General features: G+C 40.1%; 1 protein-coding gene across 1 annotated transcript in view; it reads left to right on the plus strand.

Moving 5' to 3' along the window:
• Positions 1–22,019, plus strand: part of KLHL14 (kelch like family member 14) — a 104,183-nt gene that overhangs the window by 23,486 nt on the left and 58,678 nt on the right. The window contains exon 3 of the mRNA XM_030336764.1: positions 7,072–7,193. Within this exon, the coding sequence (XP_030192624.1) occupies positions 7,072–7,193 (122 nt within the window). The remainder of the gene's footprint in view (positions 1–7,071; positions 7,194–22,019) is intronic.

Raw genomic sequence — 22,019 nt, forward strand, 5'->3', positions numbered from 1 at the left:
ACTTTACAGATGAAGCAACTGAGGTGTAAAGAGATTGAATATACCCAAGGGTATGAACCTATGAAGTGGTAGAAAGAGAATTTAAATTCATGTGTGACTGACTCTTACATTAAAACTAAGTTGGCCTTAAGAGGATGGGAAGATGATTATCTATCCCAGTTTACTTTGCTACTTTGTAACTGCCTAGTTTTTCCGTCAAATCTCTATGTTTCAAAAAAAAAAAAAAAAAAAAAAAAAGCTATATACTCCTAAAGGCTATATATGAGGAACTCCAGAGTCAAACCCCAATGAGTTAGTATTGTGAACAAGTAACGATAATTAAAACACCTGAACAAAAGAAATACAACACTATTATTTTTAGGTAATAAAACTTGGATGGGGACATAGGCCACACTACCTTGTCAAATCTGCAAGTTACACAAAGAAATAGCTAATACTGATGATGATGGTGATGAGGAAGAAGAGGAGGATGGCAATGATAGAATTTATCTAGCACTTTATAAATGTTGTGCATATATTGTTTAATTTATTCCTGAAAAAAAAAAAACTATGCCTTACGTCTGTTGTTATCACTCTTTTATAAATAAGGTTAAAAGGGGAAAAGAGCCCAAGGTCACTCATCTTGAAAGAACTGAAAGCAGGGGTCTCGCCCAAGTTGTAAGGCTTATGCCCTTAACAAGCAGGCTCTCTACTTCAAGAACCATGATATTTTCAATAGATGTTCCCTCTAGGATGGAAGTAAGTGCCATGAGGAACAAGGAATTTATACCTCTCATTCCCATCATTAGCTCTAGTGTTTAGAATGGTGCCTGGAACATAGTACAAACTCAATTAATAACTGCTAAATAATAAGGGAAATGAAACAAGGGTGCGTGGGTGGCTCAGTTGGTTAAACATCTGACTTCAGCTCAGGTCATGGTTTCATAGTTAGTGAGTTCGAGCCCCACGTGGGGTCCTGTGCTGACAGCTCCAGGTTTGGACTCCACTTCAAGTTTGGTGTCTCCCTCTCTCTCTGCCCTTCCCCCACTCATGTTCTGTCTCTCTCTCTCTCTCTCTCTGTCTCAAAAATAAATAAACATTTTTTAATTAAAAAAAATAAGTGAGTTGAAACAAAATACCTAAATCAGTAGAAGATACAAAAACATTTAAAAATAATCACGTGTTGATGTTTAAAATATTTAACTAGAAGAAGTATAGGATAGGAAAAACCTGACTTGAAAACTCTTGGTTTTAAAAAAAATTTTATATTTGTAGTCCTCTGGAAGCTTAACAGGAATCCACCACTGCACTGTGGCTGCTAAAAGACTACTGTAATTTTAGAAAACCTTATAGCATGTATTTTTACATATATGCATATGTATACATCATATCACATACCACATTTGTTATATTGTATACAATTCTGATCACATATTTAAAAGGGGACAATGATGGTGCAGAAATATTTTAAGGAGGTGAGTGTGATGCTCGGGAAAACGGAAACTTTCTCAGAAAGAAAGGATTTTTAACACAGAAAAGAAAAGACTCATGGCAACTATCTTGCGATATTTGGAGCCTGCCAGAACAGACACAAGTGCTTGCTCTTTTTTCTCTAAAAGACTTGGGTAGATTTTCAGCTCAGCATAAGGAGAAGAACAGATATTTAACACAACTGTCCGACATCTTTCCACAATAAAGCAGTTTTGAAAAACGAAGGTCCATTTTGTTATAAATTGCGTAATTGAGAGGCTCCTGGGTGGCTCAGTCGGCTGAGCATCTGCCTTCAGCTCAGGTCATGATCTCACAGGTTAATGAGTTCGAGCCCCGCATCCGGCTCTGTACTGAGGGTTCAAATCCCAGAGCCTGCTTCAGATCCTGTGTCTCCCTCGCTCTCTGCCCCTCCCCCACTCGCTGTCTCTCTCTCTCTCTCTCTCTCTCTCTCTGTCTTTCAAAAATAAACATTAAATTTTTTTTAAATATAAAATAAATCGCATAATTGATAAGAATAATTACCTACAAAAAAAAAAAAAAAAAAAAACTACTGAAAAGATTTCTACTTCAGGTAGAGAGCAGGACCAAATCAGTGACCTCAAATCTGGCTCTACGTTAGTTAGAATCAATTGGAAGACTGTGAAACATTACTGATTTTTAAGGCCTCATCCCAATTGAATCATCATCTCTGGGAGTGGAGCCTGGAGATTCCGTATCAAGAATCTAAATCTTGTAATCCCCTCAGACGATTCTGGTGACTCACCAGGCTTGGGGATCACTGAACTAGATTACTTCAAAGTTGTCTTCTAACTCCCTCATTTAATGAGTCTTAGAAGATTATAGAATATTTTCTTTACCACATAAATGAGAAAGATTTGTAGTCTGTAAAATGAATTTGGTCTAAATGGACATAGGTAGCTCTAAAATGCCAGCAGACCTCCTGATGTTAAACAGGTTAAAATTCTTCTTGCAATTTAGTTAATGAAAACTTTTTTCATGTATCATGGAAAGGTAAACTTTATCTGGCCTGTTTCCCAATAATTAAAGTTCCAAATCACTGAAATATAAATAAATGAGACTTTACTGTACTTATAGCACCAGTATGATGAAAAATTTGTTTACACCAGGAGGTTTTAGGTCATCCTTCAATCATTCATCCCCGTAACCAAACTACATATGCGCGCGAGCACATGCGTATACACACACACACACACACACACACACACACAAATATGACACATGGTAAATGTTGGGCAATTACTGAGATGGAACAAAGGGGACCTTCAAATTCCATCGCCTTTTTAACCTTATATTTTTCTATGCAAGAATCTAGGAGCCCAAATCAAAGGCATCGAAATAATATTATTAATCATGACATACTAAGCTCTTTGTCTCTAATTCCATGTCTTTTAAACACATTAGTTTGATCTAGGTGGTGTCAAGTTGAAGAGTAAAAAGGAGTACATGTATTTTAAAAATATTAACAAATTTGAAGAGAACATATTAATTTTGGCTAAATTGGTTCCCTATATAAAGGGCTTCTAACAGGTATACAGGTAGCCATATGAAGGAACTCTAATCTCTGCAAAAGGGCTACATTTGTAGATTTTGCTAATCTAAAATGAAACCTGTAAGGCTCTGTTGGAATTATTTAGAAAAGAGTAATTGAAACCCCCTTCAGCAAGTTAATTCAGATTCTCCTAATTTTACTTTTCTGGTTCACAAGGTATCTTTTTTATCATGGTGTTTTCAAATTGAAGTTCACACACATCAAATAAATAGCATGATAATCAGAGGTTTCAATATCCGATACACATGCATTATTATCTGTCATTATTGTCACTGTCACTATTATAATTGCACATTGTAAAAAGAATGGAAGCTTTTCCACAGGAATTATTCACGTGTATTACTTTCTAGGAGTAATTGAATAGTTGACATTGCATTTAAATCAAAGTAAAATATGTGATGGTTTGTCTCATTTGTTTTATTCTTATGAAATAAGAAGTGTAGAGTGATCTCTATTAGGGTCCTTTATTTGGATCCAGAAAGGTTCAGTTTTATGTACTGTCCAAATGTATGTTTTCTTATAACAAGGCTCAAAAGATATCCAATGTAATTAAAGTGATAATTTTCTAAGAACACATAAGATAAGAGCTGGGTAGTGAAGTCCTCTTCATTAGCTTGTATTTATATACATGAACTCAACAAGAATCTCAGAGAAAAATATTATTTTTCTTTTTTAACTATTTAATCGGGCTTGGTATGTTGAAATGAAGCCCACGTTGTGTTGCCAATATCTACAGATCAATAATCACTTACCTTAGAGTTTATGTAGAACTTTTCACTTCATTTTGGATAATCCTCATGGCAATCCCTTCAAGAGGCAAGTCAGATACTATTCATCTATTATGAGAAATCAGAGGCTCCAAAAAGCCAAGTAATTTATACAAAGTTACTCTGTCGAATGGCAAAATTAGCCCTAGAATCCAGGTCATCTGGGTCTTAGTCAGAAGTTATGGTAAAATAAAAATTAAAAAAAAAACAAATTTGAATTGTAAAAAGATCACAGGCGTGGTAGCATATGAAGGCCTAGGTCTCAACACAGTGTATGCTTTGACTATGGGAACTTTCTCACCTCCCTGTAAAATGAATCTCTATCTGGGACGTAAGGCTGTTTTGACAGTCCATGGAGAAAATGGTGAGGAACCACTCCAACGTGTTTTGTTAGTCTATGTGTTCTTTCGTCTGCACTCTGTTACTTCTCACACGCTTTATCCTATTTTTGGCTTCTGTGTGATTCACCCTCACCAGGTAGAGTTTTAAACTTTGTTTAGACTTAAATAATATCGATACTGGTTTGGAGAAGTGAGTGACGACAAGCTTTAGAAACAAGATGCTCCAAGCGCAATGCCATAATAAGTGAAATAGATGATGATATGAATGTAGTGATACGGGATTTAAAATGTGTCTTCACTCACTAAGAAGGCCGCGCATGATGAACTTCAAACACTTCGCCTTCACAGGAAACACGCAGCCGCTGAGGGTAGGTGGGATTTCCTTTCCTTCCGAGGAATTCCTGGTCACATTCCCTGCGGAGGCTGGCTGGTTTAGAGATTCGTCTTAGTTTCTGTGGAGGCCGTCGCTGCTGCTGTGCTAGCTTTGAATCGTGTCATCCTTGGCGGGGGTGAGGGTTGTTGTCATTTGCCAGCTATTCAGTGGCTTAGGATCGGTAGTCTCAGGCCAGTTCTCAGGGGACAGATGGCAGCAAGCGTCTCTTTAGGCAGAGAGAACAAAGACTCTAGATCCCCTCCTCATCTGCAGAGATGGTCCATCTAAATCGCTGTTGAAAATCACCAATGTGGATTGGTCCAGGGAGGCGGGCTTTATCAATTAATGCAACAACCTTACAAATGAATGTAAGCCATTCATTTATCTCCATGTGTCATTCGTGAAACACATTTTAAAAGGAGTACCTTTATTTAAATATCATAACAGAAATTTAATTATATTGCTTTGGTCACACTACCACCTCACTGAGTCCTTTCCTCTTACCTCTAACCGTAGATAGTGGTCTATCTGCCACCACCAGAGGTCTGGCAGCAGGTAGGCGTGTCACATCGTGAAAACCACAGAATGGTGCCTTCCAGTTGAACAGCAATGTCGACACGTGGTAACTGATAGAAACCTAAAAAAGAGTATCTGCTCTCATCTTGATTCCTCTTATACTCACAGGCTGGCTGATTATTTGGACCCAAAAACTACAATAATAAAATCCTCTTATAATAGTTCTGTAACCATGCATTTAAGAGATTATATAGCACATCAGTCATGTATGCTCTCATTTCAAAATAAAAGAAAGGTACTTACTGCACTGAGTTCCCATAACCCCTCTTACCAACCACCCCGATCACTGAAATCCTCAAAGTATGGAGCTCTTTGCTATCATATTGTGTTTTTGTTTCACAACTACAGGTCTATGAGGCATATGGGTACAGTTCCAAAGTACTGTGAATTCAAAGAAGTGAGGGGTTTTCTTTGTTTGTGACAAAATTAATATTGCAAGCTGCTATCACAGTATGCATTCTTCTGTAAGTATGGCTATACTTACTATCCACGATTCCCCGATAGGAGTTTCTCCAGAAGGTATTTTTTTCTACTGAGGCATATACAATGCATTCAATGGCACCAGAGTTTCATTAAAGGAATTCTCTTGTTCCCTTCCTTCACATGGAAATGTCATTAACTGTATTAAGTTAACTCTCCGAATGTTAGGTTCTTAACCAACAAACAGTGCTTCTCCACAAGGGCGTACTTTGCCAAGCGTCCTTGAATCAGAACGACAGGCTGAATATGTAATAATAGATTCAGAGCCACCACCGCGGGTTGTGATCATATTTAAGGGGAACCCTTTCGTATTTATTGACGTTTTCCTTCAGTCATGGTTGTTCCCTTTCTGCCACCACCACCTTCAGCCTTTCAGGTAAATGAAAAGTTCAATTATATGTAAAGCGACCGTTAAATCAGCAGGCCCCTTGTGGGGGTCTGGGCCTCCCCTCCCTGCTCCAATCGCAAGTGTGCTCAATCCATTACCCTTCCTGAGGATCGCACATCCATCAGGTCGAGTGTGCTGGCCAGGGTGCATCTTATAGCTTTTACTGCATATGAGACGTTGCAGGCCTGTTCTCAGGAACTGCCAGGCAGACTGGGAATCACAGTCACGGTTAATAGCAGCGAATTGCCAGCTCTTGATGGGTGGGTAGTCACTCCTTTCAGTGGTTGCCCCCTGGGGGAGAAGGTAGAAAAACAGAGGGAGGGAATTAGAGTGACTTTGCACAGTCGAGCAGGTTCATGCCGCTGGATCAGTGGCAAGCATTGGCAGGGCTCCACTCTGGGGAGGCTCAAAACAACCTCACAGTCTCATTTTTACCAATTGGTGCTGCTGTGTCGCCAGTGGTGCCCAGGGATGGGGTGGGGGGCGGGGGGAGGCTGGGGAGGGAGGGGGCGCTGGGAAGGAGATGAAGGCAGAAGTCTCAGCTAAATTAAACAAACAAAAAGTCTCCTCGATACCGGTTAACCTACCCCAGTTAGCCCCGTGCTACTAATTGTACCAAACTGGTATTGGAAGTTCCCTGGGTGATTAAAGAGTTGGCTCACAAACTCTCTGCATAACCTTAATTTTTTCAAGGTTCTTTGAGTGGAGAATGGCTTATAATAATGATTTTGACTAATACGATTTTTGACATGCAACTTTAATGCTTAACCTTAGTACAACTCCAGAGCATTTCATGTGTACTCAGCTGTAAAGAGTGATGATTTAAAGGGATAATATAAGAAAAAGGTCGTTCTAGAATGAACCTCTAACAAATTGCATAAAGGGAGCTTATTATTCCATGAGTATGGGGATATGCTGCTCTTCTGATCATTTTTCTGCTTGGTTCAAAAAAAAAATTGTTGAGACATGAATGGGAAAAGAAACAGGAAAAAATGAAATAGAAATCTGCAAGCAAGGAACATTCTTTTGATGGTTATGATTTCGTTGCCACTAAAGAGGCTCTACAATAATGTGGTTCTCCATCTCCTCTTTTGTTTTGGGTGAAGAATTCGCTCTAACAAGAAAATGCTGTTACTGGTTGGAGGCTTGCCTCCCGGGCCGGACCGGCTCCCCAGCAATTTGGTCCAGTACTATGATGATGACAAGAAGACGTGGAAAATACTCACAAGTGAGTGCCCTTCTTTATTCATTTACCCACCTATTTATTTCCGCGCAGAGCTGTCCTGATGGATGCGAAAACGTGGTTAATCAAATTAGACATTTTATTGATTTGTTACCCTTTGGAGGTCTGTTTATGTATCCCAGGGGATTTAGAGTAAAAGACTAAATTAACATTGCAGAGGTGGCCAATTTGGTCGTGGAATAGGCCTAAATTAAACTGGCCTAACCACTGCATGAGTTTGTGATTCTGTGACAGAGAGGGGGTAGTAACTGAGATGTTCCAAAAGAAATTCTTCCGTTCTTTTTTCTTTTCTTTCTTCTTCTTTTTTTTTTTTTTTTTTTTTTTTTTGGTTTCTTGAAAAGTGAAAGGTTGGTGAATAGCACTAAATTTTCTCATATCCTGATGGTTGTTTAGTTCATTTCTGTGTAACTAACATGTATTGTGCCTTTTAAGCATTTCTGCTCGTTAATCTTTAGTCTGTGGAACTGGGTCTTAGAGAAGCACTCCCTTCTGTTGCTCCACAGTTTGGGTGGACAGATACCCAGGGCCTGTCCCAGCTGCATTAAATTGTGCTTGCAGACTTCGGCCCAAGATTCTCTTCCTCCCCTCCTTACAGGGTGATTGTGTTTTACAGCAAACCTCTTGCCTTGGGCACCGAGATTTGGAACTTATTGTTATATTGGTTATGATTCCCAATCTGACTCAGTCATGGAATCAAAAATCATCATTTCTTGAGTGCAGCAGGCTGTGTGCACCAGGCCCCTCATGGGCACAGTGGCTGCACTGGTCAATAAAACTAAATTTTAACTGTCAAAATTGCCCAGAGCTGTATAGATAAAATAATAAATGAGTAATTTTGATCCATAAATCAAAGCCATACATTTAAAACCGACAAAAGAAAAAGTTACATTTTCTTACAGCATTGTGTCTTTGAAGCAGTTATATATTTTATCAGCTTGTTTTTTTTTTTTTTTAAATCAGTTCCTTTCCTCTTACTAAAGCCCTTTAAAAGAATAGAAACAGGACAACAGTTTGCCCATAAGAGCAGAAGAGGAGCACAGACATGTGAGGTGGTGCTTGAAATAATACATTTCGGAGCTGGCTTACCCCAGCGAAACTACCAGTAGCGTTGTCCGCGAGCACAACGCGGAAGCTCCCTGGACGCCTATACACCACGGTTATAGTAAAGAAGTGAGGGGATAATAGCCGCAAGCTTAAGGAGAAGGAAGAAAGAAAAAGAAGTTAGAGATGTCTTCAAATGGTTTTTATTCTCTTTTTGACAAAAGTACTGTTAACAACGAGTTGCCAACTGGTATTTTTAAAGTAAAACCAAAGAATCAATTATCTGACACTTGATCAATAGAGAAAGCCTAGGCAGCATAAGACAAGGATACTAGGGGGAGGAGAGAAAAAGGAAAGACAAAGATTCTTGAAGAGCGATGACAGACGGAGATAGACAGAGGCAAAAGGATATCACACTCAAGCAATAAGTGATATTCGTTCACAAATCCGTCTGTTTTCCCAGACACACCAGGCAAGGTCCAATTTGTTATTGGTTTGAAGCCCTTCATTAAAGGCAAAAAGATTCACTAAAGCATCATGAGTAATACCTAAGAAAAGTCTTATGTTCGTTTTAAACCTTGTTCGGAGACAGGGTGGTCATCCAATTTATTCTCCAAATTGGGACACTTTAGAGCATGAAATGGGGACCTACTGATGGGACAATAGGTATACACTGAAACATAAGGTCACCCTACTCAAATCTTTCACGTTGCCTGATTTAGCTCTTTACTTAGAAGGAACTGGTAAGAAGGCATGAACTTGAATCTGTCAGACCTGATTGAAATCCATGTCTATGATCTTGAGCGAGGCATGTAAATATCCCAATTCATGGCTTCTTCATTCTTGTCAGCACCATTTGAGTATTTTTAAAATAAAGTGTTTATAAGTCATCTGACATTGTGTGAGCTCCACAAATTGCAGGTATCATGACTAGTATTGTAACATCACTATCAATATTAGCAGTTTGTGTACAGTTTTGTGTATAGGACTGTGTGTAGTTTTGTACCCTAGAGGTATCGGTCAACTCAGGCTCTCCATGCAGAGGAGAGACAGATTGCACTGCCACAGGTACAACACTTGGACCCGCTGCGCCCGAGTCAGGAGCCTGTGTTCCATGGTTTTCATATGTTGGATGTGGCAATCCACAGACCAAGAAGTAAAGATAAATGGGTATCTATCTGTTGACTCCATTCACCAGGTTTGACACGGAAAGAAACAAAGACATTAATGTATAGACTTCTTATAATGGGAGAATACTCCAAGACCTTGAACCTTTTTTCTATAGTCAGGCACACTCCTAGCTCTGAAATAATGTCTACTCCACTTACACTCTTCATTTCACTGGAACCTGTACTTTAAAAAATAGAGTTTATTACCTGTTGGGCTGTGACCGCGTGGCCCCAAGTGAGGGCATATTTTTCAGGTTGGTTGGAGAGATATAGACAGCTTACCTGGATGATTTCTGCTGTTGGTCTGTATTTTTTAATCCAGGCATCTTATTTGACTAATAAATAAGTCAGGTCACTAAAAGATTTCCACACTATTTGGGCCATCTAACAATAAAGGAAGAAATGTTTCTCAGTGGAATAAAAAAACCAAAAATCCACATTCTCCCCAAATCCAATGAAGCATTATGGATTTCAAAGCTGCCCACTGACGTTCTTTTGACCCAGATGAACTGCTGAAGTTTCTGGCAGGGGGACCAGGACGACAATTAAGGCTAGGAGACGGTGCCTGGTTTGGGGTCTGCTTATTTATTAAATGGCTGTCTCCATACAAACACACTAACAAGCTTAACTAGCAAACTTGAGGCTAGCCAAAGCCTCTGAATCTTAAGACTCCTTCGCCCACTTGGCTCGAGCACGCATTTCTCAGCCTGTCTCCCAAATACGCTCCTTTGAGAAAGATGCCATTCCACAGACAGGAGCATGACCACCGCTGTGGGAGCCATGGCTTACATGAATTATATAACAAAGAAGAATTAAGAGGAAAGGCAGTCATCCTCTCTCTCTTTTCTCACCCTGTTATGTTACGTTTTAGAATCACAGTTGAAGGGGTGCACAAATAATAAGTTGAATGGAGGAGGGGTGAGTAAAAGTGAGAGAGTGGATCTACAGAACATAAAGAAAACAAAATCCAACCATCAGCCAGTCAGCAGCCTGGTCTACCTGAACAGCAAAGGGAACAATTATTCTCGCTGAAAAGACTGTTTTTTGGGAACATGCTGGCACAGATTGCGTTTTCATCCTCCCCTTCGGAAAAATCATTTAATATAGCATTATATAATTAACGTTGAGAATGGTGACAGACCTCCGTGGTCTCTCTTAAAAAAGTATCGAGAAATAGCAGGCAAAAATGACTATAAAGTCCCTTTGTCAGTGCAAAATGTTAAGTAGTAACAGTAAAATTGGCATTGTTGTCCTCTTGATTGTTAATAACGGACGGGAGGTTGAGATGCACTTTTGTTCATTTTTATTTTACAGTTCTGCTCTTCCTGCATTTCTCACTCCTGCACGCAGTCTCCCGTTTCATTCTTAACTTATTAGAAAGCAGTACAGGAGACATGAATACTAAAATGGCCAGTGCAAAAAAACATGCCTCCTGTACTTTGCAGGCCCCAAATCCTTGGTGCAGAGATCACACAAAATAATTCCTGTGGTTACTCTGTACTTTTGATAGCACATTGCTTACAGATCAAAGTTTTTATGAAGCCCACACGTAGAAGTGGTTTGCATTCCCCCACCCCCACCCTGAGAGACAGCACTAAGGAGCCGTCTATTTTATTTGTCTTCTTCATTGGCCAAGTCCTTCACTGGTGGGGAAAGCTGTTTCCTGGGGACTGGCTTCCTTTTTCCTACATTTTGGATGAGAGAGTCTACTTATTAGGTGCCTTCTGTAAGCAACGAGACGGAAAGGAGTTCAAAACACAGATCTGTCCTTCCATGTGTCAAAGACGACTCCCCTTTCATAACGTTAGAATGAAAATTAGAAGAATTAAGTTAGCAAGGTTTCTTCGTTCTTTCGGCCACTGGGTTCCCTTTGTCAGAGGTAGGAAGAAATGCGTATTCTGCCCCCTCCCTTTCGGTTGATTTGCAGCTCTGGACTCTACCTGGTAATGCAAGGCTTTGGGGCCTTGTGTTTTTTAGTCACGGGAAATAAAAGAAACCCCCGTGCCCAGGTTTCCTGGGTTGTCTCCTCTGATCCCTGGAGGACACTGAACTTGATTCCATCCACACAGGGGCAGCCCTGGGCAGGGTGTCAGCGATTAATTTTAGGAACGTCACAAAGATCAGAGGCTAACTATACTTTCCATAAAGGTTGAAGGAATAGTACCAAGAAAACAAATTTTATAAAAGACATTGAACTTCAGTCCCAAAAGATAAACACAGGGTTGATCATATCCAATATCCAATAATTGCTGATTATTCAGAAAATCGTAAACCTGTGTATTGATACTTTCATCTGGACTTCTTTCCTTAGCCCTTCTGTTTCTTGACCTCAGTTTATTTCTGTTCTTCGAGGATGTGTTGGAGGGAAAGTCAAGTTAGTCAAAAGCTAATATTCATTTCTTATGATTGTTTATTTAGCAAGAAATAAAAAGTAAGTTAAATTGAGGGTTTTATACCTGAGGGTTTCCTTTATTTACATTATCTTTAGACCCAAACCCCACAAAGTATTTAATTTTATTTCATTTCATTTCATTTCTAGACAGGTAGGTAGACTCTATAGATAGTGCATTTCTCATTGCAGAAGAACCTCAGAAAACAATTAGGTGCTTCCAGAACGACTCTGAAGCTGTCTGGGAAAAATTTAGACTTGTTTACAGACTTTGTTCCTTCATGTAACAAGCAATTATTAAATACCCACTCTGTGCTGGGTGGGAGGATAGAATGTAGATAAGATAATCTCTTGAGAACCTAAGGAGGCAATTATAATAGAATGTGCTAAGGGATAGAGAAGGAATCCTCAGGGTGCTAGAGAAGAACACAGAAGGGGCTCTTAGTCTAAAGAGGAGAGGATGGGGCGCCTGCCTGGGTGGCTCAGTCAGTTGAGCGTCTGACTTCAACTCAGGCTATGATCTCACGGTTAGTGGGTTTGAGCCCCATGTTGGACTCTGTGCTGACAGCTCAGAGCCTGGAGCCTGCTTCGGATTCTGTGTCTCCCTCTCTCTCTGTCCCTCCCCCACTCGCACTCTGTCTCTCTCTGTCTCTTAAAAATAAATAAGTATTGGGGCGCCTGGGTGGCTCAGTCGGTTAAGCGGCCGACTTCGGCTCAGGTCATGATCTCATGGTCCGTGAGTTCGAGCCCCACGTCAGGCTCTGTGCTGACAGCTCGGAGCCTGGAGCCTGTTTCAGATGCTGTGTCTCCCTCTCTCTGACCTTCCCCCGTTCATGCTCTGTCTCTCTCTGTCTCAAAAATAAAATAAACGTTAAAAAAAAATAAATAAGTGTTTAAAGAAATAATAAAATAAATAAAGAGGAGAGAGAGGTTAGGGAAGATTTCCTCAAAATGACTTTCTGTGAAGTTGAAAAAAATGGGTAGGAATTATTAAGGCAAAGAAGTGGATGAGGAGGTATTTTAGTAGGAGGGTCTAGGACTAGGAATGCCAAAAGGCAAGAGAGAGCTGGTGCCTTCTAGAAACTGAAATGAATTTATCCATCTTTTGGAGAGTCTGAGGCTAGGAAAGTATATGGTGGGGCTGGAGGGTTAACCACGAACCATATTATATGGGACTATTTCAAGGAATTGTTAAGATAGGTTTAAGAAGCAAGAACTGAGGAGAAATACTCTTCTAATTTTAGTTTTCAGTGTTAGTGAAAACGTAGTGATCTAAAGACTTTATATAATAGCATGGCAGTCGTCTCTTAGCTTGGAACTTATTTCAGGTCATGGAGTGGTTGTTTCCATGACTCTGGACAAGAAGAAGGAGAGAGAATTGTGTTTGGACTTTTTAAATATGTTAGCATCTAATTTTACCTTCAATGAGCTCAATTCTAATTTGAGATACTTGGCTGCACATTGCTATATATCTTGAATTATTTGCTACTGTGTATTCATGCCCCAGTGCATTAGTGGATTTTTCATAGATTTTTTTTTTAAAAAATATGTGTGATGGTCACTCCAAAATACTGTATTTCAAGAAAGTTGGGTGCCTGGAAAAAGTAGTTGACTTTATTTCTGGTTTATACCTCCCTTGAATATAGCAATTGCTTTTTCTCCAGAGAACAGCATGTGTACGAATAATTTTGATGCTTTCTTTGCACACAAGCTGTAGTATTTGCTACTGAGTCTGGTAGAAAGGAGGTATGAGTCACATGGGCTGCTTAAATTTGTTCTGTGTCATTCCTAGGCAAATTGCAGACTAAGTCTGGCAAGCCAATGAATGTGAATACTAAAAGATTAGATGATCTCCTTGCCCAGCCCTCTCATTTTACACATTAATTTCATTCATTCAACAAATGTAATTGAGATCTTCTATGCAGCAGGCATTGTTCTCAATACAGAGAAAACAGTGCTGAGTCAAAGCAAATATTATCACACCAATCCTAGATTTTGGTGGTGCGGGGGGTGGGGGGGCAGCATTAATAATAAGCCCAGATAGGGGCGCCTGAGTGGCTCAGTCAGCTGAGGGTCCAGCTTCGACTCAGGTCATGATCTCACGGTTCGTGAGTTCGAGCCCCGCGTCGGGCCCTGTTCTGACAGCTCAGAGCCTGGAGCCTGCTTCGGATTCTGTGTCTCCCTCTCACTCTGTCCTTCCCCGACTCGTGCTCTGTCTTTCTCTCTCTTCCTTCTCTCAAAAAAAAAAAAAAATTATTTTTTTTTAATTTATAGAAAATAATAATAATCCCAGATAGCAATATATAATAATAAAATGTGATAGTGTTCTGAAGGAAGAGCGTAAAGGTGTAAAAGGTGTATGAGATCTGTAACAGAGACGGCTGATCTAGTTTAGCTTTCCTAGAGAATGTCACCAAAGAAGAGGCATTTGAGCTAAGAACTGAAGGATGAGACAGAGTTCGCCAGGTAAAGATGTGAAAAGAAGATTGTTCCAAGTTAGTTAATGATAAATTAATAGTACTTAGACCCCACAGAAAGAAGATGCATGGCTGAAATCAAAGAGTGAAGGGGAGAAAGATATGACATATGGCAAAAGACATTAGCAGAAACCAGACCATGGAGGCACTTCTATGGCAGGTTCACAAATTTGGCTTTTACTTTAAGTGACTGAAAGAGAGAAGGTGTCATACCCAGAGTCACACGATGATTTAGTGGCAGGATGAGGAAGAGAACACTGGCCTCTGTATTTCCATCAAACAGTGCTGCCTCATGTACCACACCAATCTGTCTCACCAACAAGTGCCATTAGTCAAGAGCCCAAGCAGATGAATGAGATTTAATCTGTGCTGACCCATTTCACCCATGAAAATCTAAATGGATCCAACGTACTTGTCGTAGTACCTCATTCAGAGACTAAAACGGGTATAGGTTAATTGAATGAATATTCTACTCCTAGAGGTTAAGAATATTATCTTGGTTTATGGACTAAACTGCAAATTATGAAAATTTGCATTTCATATTACTGGACAAGCCATAATTCAATGCAGGTTTCTTAACATTTTCACTCTGTCTTTGAAGCAGTATCAAAAATGAAACAACAAAACACACACAAACACAGACACACACACACACACACACACACATGCGTGCGCGCGCGCACACCACAGAGTGACATCTTTCAGGACAGGTAGATCTGAATTGAAATATATCCCCAGACATTTGCTGACTGTGAGATCTTGGAATGCTGCTTTCACTGATCCTTCTCATCTGCAAAGTGAATATAATTATACCCACCTTTTTAGTTATTGTGAGAATTAAGTCAAATCATAGAAATCAAGCTCTAGGCTCAGTATCTGGAAGATAGCTGTTCCTTAATAAATTTTTAGTCTATTTAGTTAGTTTTGCATATAATCAAACAGAGAAAGCCAAAAGGTTGAATCTTGTCTTTCATCGAGGGTTTGAGAAATAAGATACACCTTTGATTCAGAACGAAATTTCTGTTTCTAGCATGAAACGATGTGTGTCAATCAAGATGGACTAGATTACGCTGTGGTAAGAAACAACTCCAAGATCTCAACAAAAAATTTATTTCTCACTCATGCTATGTGTCCAACACGGGTTGGCAGAGAGCAACTGTTCATCAGTCATTAAGGATCCAGGCATATGGGGCTGCATCTTAACGTGTATTTCTGTCATCAATGCAATGGGGGAAGAATGTGCTGCAATGTCTTGCATTGGCAATTAAAAGTGACATTTAGCATTTATGCTAGGTCTCAAGACCACGCCCCATTTTAAGTGGGCAGGGAAGTGCAATCTTACCAGGGTTCAGGAAGAAGAGAATCCAAGTACCTGGTGAACAATGCAATGTGTCCACTATAATCTGTCCTACTGGACATTAAATATTCCATGTACCCTCCTTGCCATGCTCGAAGCACATTCACTCCTCCCCACAAGGGGAGATCACCCTAAATCATCAAGCTCAGTGATGATCTCTGGGTGATGGACAATCATCTCAATATCAGGTTCATTTGTTCTTGATCTGGATCTGGAAACAAACTAAAAAATCAAATTATGTAGTCTCCTCCCACATCGTGCACAGTGATGGATTAGGAACAGGATCAGCACAATCAACATCTTCATCTGGAAAGAGCATCACAATTTAGCAATCCCACCAAACAGACATTTTGAAGGGTGCCTATCCAAGTTTGTGTTCCTTGATTAGGGACCTCCCTAGTTCTGTTCCTTGTCCTTTGTCCCCCACAGCCCCTGGTTCCACCTTATGGGAGATCCCATTATCTTTTTCCATTATCTTCCTTGGACATATCTGAAGTGAACCTGAGACTATGCTCTTCCTGGAAGCCGAAGAGTTTTTAAGTATCTTCCATGTCTGTAGACATTTAGGTGACGGTGGTTATTTTAAGTCTCTAATTTTCACAGCCTCTTTTAATCCAGGCTGGTGGCTTTTTTGGCAGTTAATTCCCTAGAAAACTTAGCTATCTTCTTATGTTTACATCCACTCCATGGCCAGTGACCATGCCCACAGTTCTTTTCCGATATACTTCTTAGATTGCTTTTTCCTTCTTTTTTTTTCAATTTTCATTTTTCCTCTCTTTTTCACACATCCATGCACGCATACACACACACACACAAACACATACACACACACTCTAATACTCTCTCTATTTGTATACTTATCAGTCTTTAATGGGAAAGCTCCCTTTTTATTCTTTTCCCTGAGTTAAAAGAATTTACTGGGGATCTCGCCCTTCACTCAAACTTTCTTCTGAGATACTCTAATGTGGTGGAATTACTGTGAAAACCATATCTTTAACTTTGTCTCTGTCAGCTGAGTTTTAATTTACACTTTTTGCTCAAGATTCACTTCATTTTGTGTATGATACACAAAACCAAAAGCTCTTACCAGATGAGATTTAAAAAAAAAATTACTTCTTTCAATGCTGCACACTCCTAAATTTCTGGACTCCATTTCCTTAATCCTGCTCATAAATGGGCCAATTTGGGGTTACCTGTGTGGTTCAGTCAGCTAAGCGTCTGCCTCATGATCTCAGCTCAGGTCATGATCTCATGATTCCTGAGATTGAGCCCCACGTCAGGCTCTGTGCTAACAGCACAGAACCTATTTGGGATTCTTTCTCTCCCTCTCTCAAAATAAATAAACTTTAAATAAATAAATAAATAAATAAGCCAATTTTGTTGGTGAGATCACCTCTTTTTTTGTAGATCTTGCCAAGTGCTACCAACAGTAAACAATTGTGAACATTGTGAACATTCTGTTTTCCAGCCTTGGAAGTGGAAGATTTGGGGGGGGGGGAGGGGGAGGTGCAAGAGAGTGAGGGGCAGAGAGAGAGACAGAAAGAGAGAGAGAAAGAAGTGGGGCTCAGCTGGGGCTTGTATTCACCCAAAGCAGGGCACGAACTCACCCAAAGTGGGGCTTATGCTCACCCGATGTGGGACCTGAACTCACAAACTGTGAGGTCATGACCAGAGCCGAAGTCTGACGCTTAACGACTGAGCCACCCAGGCGCCCAGAGGTGAAAGATTATTAAATAACGAATCAGCTATCTAAATAAGACCAAACAGCAGTTTTACCAAGTGGTTTTCCATGCCATAACACGCATTTTCATCTTTCCACCCTCCAGTCTCAACTTCATTGTCATCAGCCACTGATAGCAAACCCGATGTTAGGCTAGACTAAGGAGTCATAAAGACAATCCCAAAATCTCACTGGCTCATTTCTCTTCAAGTCACCTGTCTCTGGTAGGTTTGCTGGAATCTCTGTTGCACTTCTTATTCCAGTTCTCAGGCTCATGATAGCTCCATGATTCAACTTGTCGCTGTTGCCATGGCAAGATAGAGGACAATTTTGTACGGACTCTTTAAGCTCCTGCTCTGAATTTAGCACATTTTATTGGCAAAATAAGTCACTTGGCCACACCTAACTTCAAAGTGGGTGGAAAAATATAATCCTCCCAAGCTCTCAGGATTATCAAAATATTTCTCGAATATCCCTGATGATTACAAACCGTGCACCCTATGTTCAGTGAATATTTGAACCTCTCTTGTCACATGCAAACTATCCTCTTTCCTTCTGTGAACAGTGATGAGTTAGAAGAGAGAGCTGCTTCATGCATCTTTCTATCTGTTCCTGCATCAGTGTGACTTTGCTGACAGGACTGATATTTATTCACAGAAGATTAGACACCTCTGTATTAAAGGAAATGTTTAAAAATACATTCCAGGGGTACCTGGGTGGCTCAGTCAGTTAAGCGTCCAACTCTTCATTTCAGCTCAGCTTGTGATCTCGTGGTTTTGAGTTCAGGCCCCACGTCAAGCTCCCACCCTGGCAGTGCAGAACCTGCTTGGGATTCTCTCTCTCTCTCTCTCTCTCTCCCTCTCTCTCTGCCCCTCCCCTGCTCTCTCTGTGTGTCTCTCAAAATAAATAAATAAACTTTTAAAAAAAGAAAGAGGGACACCTGGGTGGCTCAGTCAGTTGAGCATCTAACTTCAGCTCAGTTGATCTCGCGGTTCATGAGTTCGAGCCCCACATTGGGCTCTGTGCTGACAGCTCAGAGCCTGGATCCTACTTTGGATTTTGTGTCTCCCTCTCTCTCTGCCCCTCCCTGCTCACTCGTGCTCTCTCTCTCTCTCTCCCTCTCTCTCAAAAATAAATAAGGATTTAAAAAATTTTTTTGGAAGAAAGGTATTATAAATAAGTAAGTAAATAAATAAATAAATAAATCCCAAATATTACAATGCATTTGGGATAGAATTTTTATCATCTTTATTTTTTTTAATGTTTATTTATTTTTGACAGAGAGAGAGAGTACGAGCGGGAGGGGGCAGAGAGAGAGGGAGACACAGAATCTGAACCAGGCTTCAGGCTCTGAGGGGTCAGCATAGAGCCCAAGGTGGGGCTTGAACTCATAGACTACAAGATCATGACCTGAGCCAAAGTTGGACGCTTAACTAACTGAGCCACCCAGGTGCCCCTGGGGTGGAATTTTTAAAATTTTGACTCCCCTCAGGGCACCTGAGTGGCTATGTCAGTTGAGTGTCTGACTTTGGCTCAGGTCATGATTTCGAGGTTTGTGGGTTCAAGCCCCACTTCAGGCTCTGTGCTGACAGCTGGGAAACTGGAGCCTGCTTTGGATTCTGTGGCTCCCTCCCTTTCTGGCCCTCCCTCGCTCACATTCTGTCTCTCTCTCTCTCTCAAAAATAAACATTAAAATAATAATAACAAATAAAATTTTGACTCCCCTCAAATAGTTTAATTATGTCTGAGTTTATGTAATTTTAACTATTTCTACTGCTTGTTATATGTAAACTACTACACAACTATAATATAGATATGCAAACATGTATATAGATAAAAATTGCATTGATCCACAGAATTCCCATAGACCAGAATGGTGTTTATCATTTAAAAGAACTCATTAAAAAAAGGCTTAAAATGACTTTCAAAATTACAACAAAAAATGGAAAGATAATTGGGGTGAGTGATTATTCTATGCAAATACCTCCGTCAAAATAAAGCAGTAATTAAGGCAAAGTGCAAATAAGCAAACTGTTTCTTTTCAGATTCTCAAGATCACTTTGTGCTGGAGTTAGGAAGTAAATGTGTATTTCATGACTCTGTGGCCAGTTAGAAATTGGTTTTGTGTGTCATATACAAATGATCACTCTCTGACCACACCTTTGTACTTGTTAATTATATTGTTTTTGATGGAACAAACAGTCATGCTTCCTAGAAGATACCTTAAGAGCCTGGCCACATTTAGCTGGCTTCAACAATGGTTTTGCCGAAAGGGGACTGTTGAGCAGACATGTTCTTACCTCTGTGTCTGGATGCCAAGGCAAACAATTGCTCCTTATAGCGGGTGCTAATTATTAATCCTACTGGCATGCCTTGTTTTGTCATTAAGTCTTAATTTCTCTAAAAAAAAAATAAGATTGAACTCCAGTTATTTAGCTAGAACAATAATCATTGTGAATTTCAAAGACCAAAATCTTCCCACATTTTTATGTTGAGAACCGCAAAGCACTTTCAGAAAACCCTACTGCTAAGGCAATGATGTATCGCTTTTGCTTTCATTATATGTTTTTAATCAGAGCATGACTTCACACTAGACAAAGCGATGCTTTATGCATGGTCTCACTTGTTTTTGCTAAAATCTTTTGACATGATTAATTTTACTTTAATGCTTTTGTCTTGTTGTAATGGTAAGGATGATGGGTATAAACCAAGCAAAAATACATGCTTTTCTATTATAATGCCTCTGAGCATTAAAAATATCTTAGATGAAAAGGAAAAAAAAAATCACAGGAGACTGGTCTGACTGGAATTAAATTTCTTGCTACCTGAACACAGAGTACATGAGATTTTAAAAAAATGATTCAGTCATTGTTTTTAGTTTTATTTTTGGTATTTTTATAGCAATTTATTCATCTGTATGATTAGATCTGAAGAGGAGGAGAGAGACTGTGGCTCACAGATTTTGATCTCATTTGTCGCCTTATGGCATTTACTTCCTTCACAGTATTAAGGGACCAAAATATTAACCAATTTTATACAAGGTGTATCTCAACCAGAGATGAAGATAAAAACAGGCCATACCTTGCCTTGGTGATGCCTGGCATTGGATATAGGATAGTTTTCGGCTATACTAATTTTCAGTCTAAAAGATACCCTTTGTCCAAGTTACAGAAAAGCAGTGATATAAGTGACTTTATGAAGGAAACAATAGCTCATTCAACAAGTGAGACTTGCCTTGTGAACAGCTGCCCAAGTATCAATTTTACCATATTCACTTTTTCTTTTTTTCCTTAATAAATGATGGAGTTGTTTACCCTTATTACAAGAGTATGCTACTTTCCTTTTTTTTTTTTTTTAACATTTATTTAATTTTGAGAGACAGAGAGAGATAGAGCATGAGCCAGGGAGGGACAGAGAGAGAGAGGGAGACACAGAATCCGAAGCAGGCTGCAGGCTTTGAGCTGTCGGCATAGAGCCCGACGTGGGGCTGGAACTCATGGACCGTGAGATCGTGACCTGAGCCTAAATTGGAGGCTTAACCGACGGAGCCACCCAGGCGCCCCTGCCACTTTCCTTTTTGCTACATAACCTGTATGCTTGTTTTACTACCTCCTAAATAATCTTAAACAACAAAAATATCATCTAGTGCTATCCAATAGAATTTAATGCAGTGATGGAAACATTCTTTCTAACATCAAAGTCCAATACAGCAGCCACTAGCCACATGTGGCTATTGAGCACTTTACACGTTGGCTAAAACAGAGAAAATGAGTTTCCAATTTTATTTAATTTTAATAAATTTACATTTAAGTCACCTCCCATAGTAAGTGGCTTCTGCACCAACAGCAAGCTCTAGATGACAGCTTTGCGATACCCAGCTTTACTTTGGAGAGCTGTCTGCCACCCCAACCTTGCTGGCCCAAACCTAGTCCCCTCTGTGCAAAGAAAAAAATAGGTGACCCCGTGAAATAAGTAAATCCAAAGAACACCCAATGAACCACATGTGAGCTCTTTTCTAGGTACTAGAGTTTCACCTTTTAATTTCACATTCTCTCTAAGTCTGGTGTATTCATTTCCTGGAGCTGCCGTCACAAAATACCAAAAACTAGGTGACTTAAAACAACAAAATTTGGGGGCTCCTGGGTGGCTCAGTTGGTTAAGCATCTGACTTAAGCTCAGATCATGATCTTGTGGTTCATGAGTTCGAGCCCCGTGTCGAGTTCTGTGCTGACAGCTCGGAGCCTGGAGACTGGTTCAGATGCTGTGTGTGTGAGTGTGTGTGTGTGTGTGTGTGTGTGTGTGTGTCTGCCCCTCCCCCTGCTCTCTCTCAAAAATAAAGACATTAAATTTTTTTTTTTAAACTGACAAAAAATGTACCCTCTCACATCGCTGGAGGTTAGAGGTCTAAAATCAAGGTATCAGCAGAGCCACGGGTCCCTGCAAAGACTGTAGGGGAGAATGCTTCCTTGCTTCTTCCTGGCTTCTGGTGGCTCCTGGAAATCCTCAGTATTCCTTGGTCTGTAGCTTCCATCACTTTAATCTGTTTTGTCTTTACACAGATTCCTTCTTCGTGACACTCCTCTGTATCCAAATCTTTCTTCCCTTTCCTTCATAAAAACAGCTGTCATTGTCTCTAGGGCCCACCCTAATCCAGTCTG

This window comes from Lynx canadensis, chromosome D3 (genome assembly GCF_007474595.2).
Source record: "Lynx canadensis isolate LIC74 chromosome D3, mLynCan4.pri.v2, whole genome shotgun sequence".
NCBI classification, from domain to species: Eukaryota; Metazoa; Chordata; class Mammalia; order Carnivora; family Felidae; genus Lynx; species Lynx canadensis.